The sequence below is a fragment of the Cotesia glomerata genome, linkage group LG7 (assembly GCF_020080835.1).
Source record: "Cotesia glomerata isolate CgM1 linkage group LG7, MPM_Cglom_v2.3, whole genome shotgun sequence".
NCBI lineage: Eukaryota > Metazoa > Arthropoda > Insecta > Hymenoptera > Braconidae > Cotesia > Cotesia glomerata.
Window position 1 is genome coordinate 22762623 of NC_058164.1, and position 14054 is coordinate 22776676.

General features: G+C 31.3%; 1 protein-coding gene across 1 annotated transcript; it reads left to right on the forward strand.

Moving 5' to 3' along the window:
- The first annotated feature begins 8194 nt into the window (after window positions 1-8194).
- On the forward strand, window positions 8195-8623 carry LOC123269762 (uncharacterized protein DDB_G0271670-like). The gene has a single exon (XM_044735598.1). The coding sequence runs from the start codon at window positions 8195-8197 to the stop codon at window positions 8621-8623; it is 429 nt and encodes a 142-aa protein (XP_044591533.1).
- The last annotated feature ends 5431 nt before the right edge of the window (window positions 8624-14054 follow it).

A 14054-nucleotide genomic window follows, 5' to 3' on the forward strand; every position in this document is an offset into this window, starting at 1 on the left:
TTTTTAATTTAATTCGTTATTAAAAAAATCTCGGCTTAGTTCCAAAAAATCACGTCGCCAACGTTGGCGCTACTTTCTCAAACCAAGAGAAAGATTTACTTGGGATAAGTATATGACATTATTAGTTCAAGAATAAATTTTTTCAACTAAGATAGCAAAATAACTTGAAACAAGAAGTAAATTTTGAAGAAAATGATTTTCTTGAGTCAAGATGACTTTTTTTTCTGTGTAGAAAGAATAGTTCGATGGGCTTACACAATGTATACGATTTTTGTATCTCAGACGAAAAAGTGTCAGGCAGAGTTTTTTTAAAACCTATTTCAACCTTAATAGTCTATACTGGTTTATATTCATTGTAAAAAAAAAAAGCAAAAAAATTATTAATCAATTGTTGGTTACTTCAAATTATTATTCGCTTGACTGTAATGGTGATTATAATTATTAGTAGTGTTAATTTACAATTATAAATGAATAATGAATATCAAAATGAAGACAGAAGAAATGATGAAGAAACTACGAATTTCCCTTGAAAAAAAACTCAGCTTGACCGGGATTCGAAACGTAGACCTCTCGATTACGAAGCAAGACTGGATCCCCTCTGCTACTCGAAGACTAGTCATTGAGTATATATATATATATATATATATATATATATATATATATATATATATATATATATATATATATATATATATTTAAGCTACAACTGACAAAATTAAAATTGCCTCATGTGATTAAATATTATTATCATTTCTTTTGTCATGGTAATTATTATTTTTAATTTTACAACGTTCAAGTGCTTAGAAAATTTTGTCGTAAAAATTGCCTAAATTTTTTTGTTCTGGAAACTAGATGAACATTAACTAACTTCTTAGAATAATTTATTATAAATACATTTAAATGTCTTTCGATAATTTTTGTGTATTGTTGTATGAAAGCTGAAAAGGTAACTTCTAAAACTGTATATCTTTTTAGTTCTGCAAAACTACAAAGACATGTAAAGAAAATTTATTTGTATCAATTAACTTAAAAATATTTGCGATAAAAATTTCTATTGATAAAAAAATTATCTTGATTCTAGAAAAAAAAAAATTTACATCACAAACAAGCCACTTTGAAGTTAACTATACTATGTTAATTTTAACAAGCGCAAATACACAATGATATATTCTAAATAAAGGCGTTTGAATGCGAATAAAGACAATGGTTTTTCGAATAATATCGTTTATTAAACAATTGATTTTAACTTATTCTGATGAATCTTATCTTTTAAGCCAAATATAAAGACTTTGGACCCTGCTCTAGCAAAATATGGAACTATTCAAAAAACTCAGAGCACACCATTTATGGCGTCCAAGAAGTAAATACCAGTTAAGATCCTAAATGCCCATTATTATTAGCCTTGGTGATTGGATTATTCTTATTAACACCTTACCAATTTTAGGATTAACCTCGGTATATTTTCACAACGCTATTATTTTCATTCTATATTTATTGCTATAAAAATTCCCACGGATTTAAGATACTAAATCAAGAGTAAAGATCGGGATTTATAGTGCAAGCAAAACCAGTCTAAATCATAAGTCAGTCTAAACTGTTTGATATTTTATTTCGAACCTGTATCCCGTCGTGAATAACGTACACGCATTGCGCTTTTATTCAATAAGATTGATAGAAACATGGATCGCGTTGCAGATAAATTCAGCGAAATTAAAAAGATAGTTCGGAAGAAAATTGACGGCGTTACTGTGAAAAAAGAAAGCATAAGTAAAAGTACGGAAGGAACTGACGGAAAACAAAAACTTGTGAACTCAGAATTTAAGGATTCTGCACAAACATCTACTAGCTCAACAAGCACGCTCAAACTTTTTTTGCGTCAGAAAGTCTTTAAACCTAAAAATCCAGGAAATAAAGCAGAGGATTCTAGTACGGAAACGGTGGAAAAGGCTTCAATATTTGCGCGACTTAAAATGTCGGACAGCAGTGACAGTTCAACGTCTGGAGGAACAGACACTACTTTTATCTCTGAAGCCTCTGATTAAGTTCAAGGTTGGAACTGGCTTATCGACAGGAAGGCACTCAGTGTTGTGATTGCGTTAGTGCTAGTGAGGAAATTCAAAGTGTTAAAACTAATAATGTTTGTAGTATTTGTATTTTAATGATTTTTTACATGTCGTAAGTAATTAAATAATCCACTAATTATGGTTTTTTTTTTTTTTATAATTTTTTCCACAAATATCGATTGTTTTGCCAGTTAAAGTAGAGCCGATAATTAGCAGATCTTGATGGTTTTACGCACTTCATCCTAAGCAAGTATTTTGAACAGAATTGCAGACTAGCTATTAGCTTAATTGCCTTGGAACCTAATTGTTTAAAAATCAAAAGTAAACGTAGCTTTTTATCAGGCTAAGAAAACAAATTTACTGATTTATTAGAGACTAAAAAAAGTCTTACCAAATTTAGATTTCAATTAGGTAGTTTAATTGGTGAGTTTACCTGAAAGTGACTTTATCATTTTATATTTATACCTACACAATAATATTACTGTCATGAAAGTTATGGAGTAACATTAAGGGTATAAATTGAAATAACAGTTCCTTGAAAAACAAGATAGTATTGTCTAAATATTAGCGGCTGGACGTGTCGTAAGTATCGATTTGAGAGGTAAATACTACTATGGTTTGTATTATTATATAAATATAAGTTTTCAACATATCTGCGCTGAAAGTTTAAACTTTCTGCCCTGTTTTTTAACCGCTTTGGTGCAAACTAAGTTTTGCAAATTTACACATTATGTATTTGACACTCTAAGCTACGAGCATTGTTGCTTAGATGCATTGCCCTAGATCACTTTTTCTGATAAGTCCAAGATTACGAGTTCAAAACTCTTCTGTCAACAACTATACAAGAACGAATCTGTTGCGAAAAAAAAACAAGGTCGTTGAACTATTTTATTTAAATACATCAAATTGCACACAATGCAACAGTGAGACTTATCTACTACATCCAATTGAACCAATTTAGAGACTTTACAAAACAACATCTCACTTATGTTTGCACGCGTAGTTATCAAGCAACGCTTGCGAATACTCCGACGAATATGGTTTTTGAGACTGGTCGAACTCCTTACGCATCCAGACGTAGCCTTTGTAGAGTTTCGCTTTAGCTGACACTTCACCGATCGTAATTGAAGCACCCTTTGCTGTATTGTAACGATTGTAGTGTTCTTTAACACCAGAATATACTATGCAATCTAGAGTTCCCTTCGGGTACGAAGCCCACTCAGTAGGGATGACGTAAACTTTCTGTTTGGTACAAAGACCATTTTTTTCCGATGATGAACACATTGTATCAGGCTCAGTTGGTAATTGAGAAACCTTTGAAGCTATTTTTCCGGGACTTTAATAAGTCTGTCCGACTGAAATCACTGAGTTTTTTCTTTAACAGTGCACAGTCTCGATTCCTGCTTTTATATAGGGGCTAATTTACATCACTTATACCAGCTGTCGAATTAATTGACTACTAAAGTATAATCAGTATGCGTCATGGACTATTCACAGCCACATAAAATAATTTTTGACAAACCAGTTTTTGACAAACCAGTCAATATTATTATATTTTATATAAAAAATACCGACTTAAGTATGATTAGATAAAAATAAAATTGTGAGCAAGGTCAAACAGATAATCTTTTGTTTATTCTCAAAACGCAGAAAGATACCATAAATTTAAGAGTTTAGTAGTCACAGCAGTCAGAACATATTGCAATGATGTTTATTTTTTTTTATCTCGCTTTAAAGATATGAATAGTGGTAATAATTAAAAACTTCAAAGTTCAGTACATTATTAGATAAATCTGGATTGTCAATTTTTACAATTTTTCATAAAAGACCGAGATCGCTAGAAAACAAGGTTGAAATTGAAATGGTACTTGCCAATTTTTGTTTACTCATTGTACTACAGTAATGTTTTGATAGATAGATTTTGAATAATTCATTCAGTTGGAATATCTTGACTAGAACAGTTGTTTCTAATTATTCTTGTCAAACATATATCAGCAAACTCTATTATGCTACGTGCCAAAACAGTATTTTGGTGTATGTGAAATTAGCAGAAGACATTTTTGCCCCTCCGTAGTGATCTCTTAGTGACATAAATAGGCTAGTGCTAATTTTGAACCAGAATAACAGTGTCTTTACTATTTTAAAAGTACAAGACACACTTGTAAAATTGGTTACACAAAAGGACAGAAATAATGTATGTAAGAATGTCGCTAATATGTAAGTAAGACGTAAACATCATTTGTGTCGTTTTCATTTCGGAGAGATGGTGGATACATATCTTTACGAATTAGCTTTACCAAATAAAAAAAACGAACATCTGAAGAAAAATACTCAGCGGCAATATCAGTGTCTTCATCAAGGTCAATAAAATATCATATTACTTGAAGCTGAAGGTAAGTTGCTTTGTTGTAAACTTCTTATCAAAATGTTCCCGGGTTACATTTAATGAGAGGACATTATTTGGTAAAGAAAGCAGCCTATATACGTCACGCTGACGTGGGCGGACCATTCTGAGGCAAGTGATTGACAAGACGTTACATGATTGGCTAGGCCAGAGACACACTTGTCGTAAATAGCGACTAATTGATCAACATGTCTTTAATAACAAGACGTTACATGATTGGTTAGGCCTGAGACATGTGTTGTAAGTAGTGACGAATTGATTAACATCTCTTTGATAATAAAAACATGTAGTATTTGCATCAAATGACAAGATTTATGAACCGTAACGTAGAATCATGAGGCAAGAGATATATTAGCAACAGTTTTCTCAAGCCATACGTGACACCACATTTCATCTATCGACTATGAAACTTATTTTAATAAAAAATATGAAACGTGAATCTACCCATTCTATGTCGCCGTTATCAATGTTTGTTATGTCTACCTAAAAGTATTTTTTGAAGTGAAACTTCTTTAGAATCGTTGTGATTTCAAACTCGATGAAACGAAAAAATAAGTCCATAGAAACACAAATACATAAATGTATAGGATTCAGCCAGCGAGAGAATGAGATAGAACACATTAGACGTTCTCGGTCTTCTCTCTGTTCGACTCTTCGTAGCATCCCCACTATTACGGAAGCCGGGTTGGCTCATTGGTGACTGGTAGACTAGTGGCACCGCACACGGGTACTTCCAACATGTGCACGCGTGCACATATGTCCATGTGCGGGATAAATGCAGATTTCTACCTTATCCCGGAACGGTCATTAAGCTACGTATACTTTTCATCTCTGTCTTTTAATTGTCAAATTCTGTGAGCAGCGTTACTTTGTGCATTAAGATTAGGCGTAGCTGAAGTTTTGCTTATAGCGAAATGAGAAAGTAATAAATGAATTTCAAAGTGAAAATTAGAAATGAGTTTCGTTAAAATTAAAAATTAAAATGTTCATCACAGGTAATTTTACGGTAACAGTTATTTTGAGCTCGGAGAGCTCAAAATAACCCATAAATTGTATTTTTGAGCTCGAAGAGCTCAAAAACGTCATTGATGCAATTTTAAGCGCTTAAGTATGGAATTAGCGGGAAGTTGCAGGGATGGCCTTCAGGGTCAACCGTTTTCCTAATTTTTTTTTTTCATCAAATTGAACAATTTTTTTTTAAATTGTTCGTTTTTTTATGTACTTTTTAAAAAAAGTATATCTAAAACATCAAAAAAATATAAAATAAAAATTTTATCCAAAAAAAAATGAAAGCCAAAATTTTTTCCTTTTGAAGGCAAAAAAGCTATCGAAATCATTATTTTTTTTTTTCACGACATTTTTATCTCAAATGCGCCGTAAAAACAAGCAGAGTAAAAAAAAATTTCAATTTTTCACTTAGTTATGGCCCAAAATGGGGTTGACCTTACATGGAAAAAAGAAAACTCGAAAAATTACATTATAAATAGTAATAAGTGTCCTGCTGTATTAAAAAATAGAAAAATTACAGTTGGAAATAACATTTTTCTGAATTTAAACTTTGAATTTTAATTTTCAGAGCTTTCAATGTAAATATTACATTCTACAATGTAATTCTTATACAATCTGTAATAATTACAATCTAAAACTGTAATTTTTCCAGATTTCACCAAGGAGCGCCACGTTACATTATATATTGTAATTCTTCGAGTTTTCTTTTTTCCGTGTAAGGTAAAAGACCCAGTTATTGACACTGGCCTAGTTGATTGACACTTACAATTTTGTTCTAATTAAAAAAATAAAATCTTCTCAAAAAACCAACTATCTTAAAATTTATAATTCAAAAATTATATTTATTAATTTATTAGAGTCGATTTATTTAATTTAATTTAAATAAAATTGCGTGTCAATAACTAGGCCAGTATCAATAACCGGGTCTTTTAACTTACTTGTAAATTATTACCCCAAAGATATATAAATCAAATTGAAACTAGAGCATTTGTTTCCTATTTCAGTTACTATAAACCTCTCGTGTCATTTGTTCAATGTGAAAATATAGAGACTTAATAATATGTATTATATGTAATATAATTGTTTACTTCGGGCTCGTGCAAGTTTACTAAGCTCTTGGGAGATCTTGGCAGATCATGTACCAAAAACTAAAAGTGTCTACATTCTCTCTAAAGAATATCTATAAGAAAACAATACAAGGTATACTAATCTAAGCTCAGTCCAGCGAAGAACTTAGTAAACTTAAACAAGCCCATTAAAATATTAAATAATTTTTAAACTCGGTGAAAATAATTAACCTTACATTTATCCTAATACTTTTGATACTCTATATATCTATCTTAATCTTTCGAAGCCTACCCCTGATTGAAAATACTCATTGAAAAGTATCGAAAATGATGAAATTTTAATTGTTTTCAATAATCCTCATTTTTTTTTATGTATTTATATGTATTTTTATGTTAGGGCCGAAAATTACGAAATGTTTCGTAGTTTGTGCCGTGATTACTTTTGCACGGTAATGATTAATTAAAATATTAACAGCATTACGTTATTATTATGCTATAAACTAATGTTATATTATTTTATATTAGAACTGCTGAACTTCATCATGATACTGTATTATTATTATCATTTACTTTGTATTTACTGTACTTATTATTTTGTACTATTTTGTATTATTTGATGATGGTCCTGAGGGAGCCTAGGCTCCAGGACTAAATAAACATTTATCTATCTATCTATCTATTTATAAATATACAGTTTACATGAAGCGACTGTTTATTTTTTCAATACTTTTCAATAAGTATTTTTATTCAGGGACTTTTCAGAAGTTTCACTTCTACCGTGTGTGACTTGCACACCCACACATTTTTTTTTTATTCAATTTTTATTGCTTACAACACAAATTTATTGGTCATAAAACAGCAAGTAGGAAGGAACAATTGTCGACTTTATATTGAAGTGTTTTCAACAGCGTTTTCCACGAAGTCGTAAAGTTGATTTAGCATACGAATTAAATGTCAGTATAATTTATGTGCGTAGAATCAATGAAGATAATAAAATTCTCATTCGTATATTGACAAAATGGAATTAATATGACCTCTATTAAACTTATATTTCAATAGTTTTTCTTATAGTAGAAGACACATGGCTGAATTTATCGCTACAAAAAATATCGTGACCTCTATAAAAAACTCACTTAAACATAAGTGATAGCAAAATAACCTTCGTAAAGAAAAAATAAGAAATTTTGGAATAAAAAAAGACTCTTTTGAGCAATATATTTCTTTTTTGAGTTTGATAAAGCGAAAGATCCCACTGAGGTGAGAAAGAGTCTAAGCGACCAATTTAGTTAAATAAACAAATCAACGTTGTACTCGTTTGTATGTTTGTGTTTACATTTTCGCAAATTATGAATCACACACGGCTTTGAAGTTCCATTATGAAGTCAACTTACTGTTTTTGCAAATGAATTTGCTTATCAAATGGTCGCTTCAGAACAATGTTATTTTAGAAACAACGTGCAGTACGATAAGCATGTTGGAATCGATATTTACGGGTCAAAGAGTTATTTTCCTCATTATTCATCGCTCTATATATTATAAACTAAAACATTCGTCAAGCAAGACGTGTCTAAAATTAATTTAAATGAAGTTTCTTCTATAATAAATAATTAATTCGAAGCATAACTGCGAAAAAAGTGCAGTTAATGTAAACTATGACTTGTCCAGTGAGAAAAAAGACATGTTTCAAACGGACGTGGAACCAAATGGAGGATCTAAGCATAATAAACAGTGATGGTGACCTTAATCCTACGAAAAAGCGAAGAAACACATACGAAAGTTCCAATGAAGAACCAAACAATGAAAATGATGAAGAAATGTCAGGCTATCAATCAGACTGTTCTGAAATCGTCGCAGCTTCTCATCACTCTCGTCGGAAAATATCTCTCAACAAATGGGACAGAGTTGGATCTGCAGATTCATTCTTCAAGCGCCGGTCGAATTTTTCTGGATCTTCAACATCAAACAACTACAGTTCCTCGACCTCCAGTTTGTCGACTTCCAGTTCTTCTAAGTACAGTTCGTGGAGTACCAGTTCCGTCAAGTCAAAACCGGATGCAATGGAAACCGAATCTACTCAGTAGTCGTTGAACCAATAAATCGGATTGATGAAAATTGATGGCTAATTTATTTTCTAGTGCTTAAAGGTAACCCCTTTTATAAATGTAAATTGAAGTATGTTTCAATTTTCTGTTAGGAGATCCGCGTCAGGTAACAATCTATTAAATCCGTGGATACCAAGGGGTCAAATTGATTTATGAAATGATTGTACCATACATTGATACTCTGAATGTAAATTGTAATCACCTATTGGTATCAATCAAACAGTAACTAAATTTGTTTTGGACGTGAAGTACGTCAGTCATGTGTGTTTGAACGTTTTTTAACCCGTCAGCACTCACGTGAACTTTTTGGTAATCTTTACTCTCGTGATGAGAGTTTTGCTCACGTTTAATCTGCGTGCGGCCGGGCAACTATACAGTTACGAAGATACACAAACTAGCACGAACGTTACCGAAAGTAAATTTTTTTTTGTCACACCTATAATCTCGTGATGAGAAGAGTGCTCACAATTTCCGACGGGCATGAGAAAAATATTTTTTTATAAAATATATATAATATTAAAGCATTTCAAAAGTTCATAATTTGAAAATAGGTAAAATTACTCGCAGGTAAAAAAAATTTCATCTACTCTTTCCATTTGAAAAAAAAAAAGTTTTCATTGTTTTAAATCGAGCGTGAGCAAAATGCTTATAACGTGAGTGCTGATGGGTTAAAGTCACTGCTTGTAACCCAACGTTATAAGTCACACTCATCTCCAATTAATTTTTCAAAGATGGCAAAAGTAAACAAGAATAATTTTTCAATATAATTTATTACCTAAGTGCTATTTACAAAATATGTTGCAAATAAAGTGTGATATTTCTACTTTTGCTGCGAGCCGTATTTTTGGATGTGAGTAAGGACGTATTCTCCCGGATGGGGTCTGCTTCTCTTGTCGCCGTAACGTTTCATCCATATGCGATTGTCATGATACTCCATCTTGGCAGCTACATCGCCAATTTGAACGACAGCACCTTCTACTTTCTTGTAGTCGCTCCAATGACTGGTGAGTTTGCTCTGTAGCACAGTGTCCATATTTTTCTTGGAATATTCTTTCCACTCTTTGGGCACGATACAAATCGACTTGTTAATGTACTGGTTATAGGGCGAAAACGCCGAATTTTCCGATGGTGCAAACGGTGATGAAGATGATGAAGAAGACATTTTGTTTTGTCGCGGCTTCTACTATGTCCTCGATTGCTCTGCACAGGATGCTTCGTAACGTAGCTTTTATACTTTGTCTTTAATGATGTCATGCTGTTCTTGATCGTTATTTAATGAAAATATATTGACTACAAACTGTAATAAATTTGCGGAGTGAGTGAAGAGTAAATGATTTTTAATTGATTCACTCCCACCCGAGTCGAAATTTAGAGCCTATATAGATCCCTCTAACCCAGAATAGATCCGACTGCGAGCCTTGTAGTCCTTTAACTCCGACTTCGAACCTAGGGGTCCGAACATTCACCGAGAGGTCCGAATTTGAACCCTCAAGTCCGACAATATCAGCCTTTTAATATTAATAAATTTCTACTAATTATTTTTTAAATATTTATGATATTAAAAAAAATTAAAGATTTAAAATTATTTTTTTTTGCTAATCAGCTTAGAATCATCCAAAACGTTAAGATCAGTAAAAAAAAAATTTTTAATTTACCAACGCTAAAAGGGCGCATTTCAAAGGTATATGCCCTTTTGGTTTTATAAAAATTTTTCTTAAAGTCAAAAGAGCGTATAAAGAAAATTATGTTTTTTATTATAAAATATGAAAATAATGCAGCATCGCAGAAGCAATATCATAATACTGGTGAAAAATAAAAAATTAAACTATAAAAAGGAGTAAAATGAGCAACGAAAAAATTTTTTTTTTTGCCCTCCGGGCGGAAAGTGGCAACTTTCGTCCCGCTGCGCTAAACAAAGTTGCCGCTTTCCGCCTTCGTCGGACAAAAAAATAGTATACACTCCACGGGAAGTAAATAAGAAAGCCTCAGATCACATCTTTGTTGACCTCGGCTTCGCCTCGGACAACAATTACATGTGATCTGAGACATTTCTTACTTTACTTCCCTAGGTGTGTAATATACTATTTAATTGGCTTAAAATTTTCAAATTTTTTTTTCAGTTTCATTTGACTGTATTTGGAACTCTCGAAAATTAGCCAATTTTTTTCTCTTTTCTTGTTTTGTAGCTATTTTGTAAGATTCAAATTAAGAAAAAATTAACTCTTTTAAAAAATGACTATGATGATTAAATATATTTGGGTCATTCCATGTCAAATCGACCAATAGTTGGAATGGACCCCTTTCGATTTGGATAAATACTGGTCAGAAGTTTCTTTCATTACAAAACAAAATTCTGCCAAAGGAAAAAAAATAAAAAATTTTTTTCAAAAAATTTGCAGATTCGAAATTTCGCGATTTTTTCAATTTTTCAATTTTGTTTTTGTAATATCTCGAACGCTATCATAGATATAGGAATGGCCATTCGTTTGTTTGAAAGGGGACACTTGGAGCTATGAAAAAAAAATATTTTGAAAAAAGCCAAAACAGAAATAGTGGGATGAGAATTTGTATTTTTTGTATTAACAAGTGTTTATTTAATTTATTGTTAAACCAAAACAATTGCGTATCGTCAAAATTAAAATAGTCTTAAAAAATTTTAATATAACGATCAGGCCAATAATGAGGTTTACTTTTTCTTTGGTTTATTTAAAATGGAGTTTTAATGTTTATAGTTTGTTATTGATAAGGTGATCCCCGTTTAGGACCCTGGACTCAGGCAAGCAACTTTCGAGCCGGGGACTAATTAGATAATTATATTTTGAAAACGTGGACGTTACAGAGAAATAGGAAATTACATGAATGGCCTCCAAGGCCAACCGTTTTAAATATTTTTCTTTCTTAATAATTAGATATCAGCTAAAAATAAATTTCGTGATAATTGACTTTATACGTTGGTTATGTCAGAGTGGTGAGTAGAATGTAAAAATGTTTTTGTTTATAAACTAGGACTTCTTGAGACGTGAAACTTAGGACATATATATTAAACTTCAATAAATTCAGTAAAAATTTCCTTACAACAATCGTCTCTTTGGCAGCGGAGATAAAGTCATTGTAAGGTTTCCAAAACTTGACTTTACATGTAGCTATCCAGTCAACGGACTAAGAATTTCACATTCATTTTACTTTTGAAGATCACATAACCGACAAATTCTTTTATTGCGGGATCGCGGGGATATAACAGATTAAAATTAATGCATTTTCCAAGCACTTGAAATGTGGAAAAGAAATTTGGCTACTTATTTCAATAGAATTCATAAAAAACATATACAATTAATTTTCTATAAAAATTGATGTCACGGAAAAAATTTTAGTTAACAGAAAATTCGTCGCACTTTAAGCTCGGTAGATTTAAGCTTCACTTATGAGACCTGCATAGACTTTAGCTGAAACTTTCAATGCTCATTTAAAATTTTTTTCTTCGTATCAATTATTATTAATTTTTGTAAGAAAGCCACGGAAATGTTAAAATGATTGCATATTTAAAGTTACAATGGATATTAAAATTTAATTTATTTCCTGTTACAATTCGCCCAGCGAAGCGGGCAGGAAACATCTAATATATATATACTAGCGGACTCGGCAGACGTTGTCATGTATACACGTCTTAAATTTAGAAATTTTAGGAATGAGCTTGTATAGTTAAAAACATCATTAGTTAACAATATGCAATTGGCATTCTTCAATAATTAACATTTTCGTAAATATAAGCCCGTTCTGATTTTATACTCATCAAGAGCTTTCATTTGAGTACCCACATGCATTTTTGATATATTTTATATATTTATACATTTCACAAATACCATATATATAAAATATATAAAAAATGTTATGTGGGTACTCAAATGAAAGAACTCGATGAGTGTAACATCGGGATGAGCTTATATCTTTCAAAACTTCAATAATTAAGAAATGACATTGTATCTTGTCAACTAATGATATTTTTAAAGATATAAGCTCATCCCGATATTACACTCATCAAGACCTTTCATTTGAGTACCCACATCAATTTTTCATATATTTATATATTTATATATATATATATATATATATATATTATACATATGTATATATGAAAAATATATCAAAAATGCATGTGGGTACTCAAATGAAAGCTCTCAATGAGTGTAACATCGGAATGAGCTCATATCGTTAAAAACATTATTAGTTAACAAAATACATTATCATTCGTAAATTATTAACATTTTCATAAATATAAGTCCATTATGATTTCATACTCATCGAGACCTTTCATTTGAGTACCCACATGAATTTTTTCATATATCTTATATATATGATATTTATAAAATATATGAAAAGTGTATGTGGATAGTCAAGGTCAACAACAATTTATAAATAAAAAATCTATTAAATAAACATTTTCTCGTGGACTGAATTGTGAATCTAAACCATTCTGGAATCCACCAGAAGACACAAAAAATTTCATTAAAATCGGTCCAGCCGTTTAGGAGGAGTTCAGTGACAAACACACGCACAGAAGAAATATATATATAAAGATTAATTTTGAGATTTTTTTTGTAGAACGAAAATTCATCCTTATTTTATTTTTTTTAAAAACTCCGAACGCGGATGTTTTCCGGAGTGAAATTCAAAATCACTCCGAAATCACTCCGCAAATAAAAACTCCGGATTCACTCCCTACGCGGAGCGATTAATTACTTCACTCCGGAACTCCGAGTGATGGGAGTGAAATTCACTCCCGATTCACTCCGGATTTTTTACAGTGTAGGCTAGGGTTTTGCCAAGAAAAAAAATTGGTACCAGTTATTGATTTTTAAACTGAAAAAATTGGTATTGTCTAAATGGTTGGCAATGGATTACATTGGTGTGACTAGAAGCTATTGGAATGATTCAATACAAATTACTACGTCAACACTTTCAGTGTAACTCTATTGACTGAAACTTAAAGAAAAACATGTGAAACAATTCTGAAGAACGATTTACAATTTCAACAAGAATCAGTTGTAAAAATCAGAAGTCTCTACTAATAAATATTTACAGTGACCATTCGAGATCTTGACTTCACGCAAGACGATTGTGATTGAGGTCAATTATCTTGATGATGGTTCAAACAATTCAATTGGTCTCGTGGTGAAAAATCGTTTGAATTGTTCTAATAAGTCCTCTAGAATGTTAATAAAGCTTTGGCCTACATTCTGTTCAAAAATAACAAATACTTCAATACAATACTCAGGAAAATACAAAATATTAATTAGGGGCTTTATAATTTATTAATGTATAACCGGTCATTATTGGTAACGATTTATGAATCAAAATAGTAATTTAATGAAGAATAACTTTTACATACAACGTAGATAAATCATAAGTTATT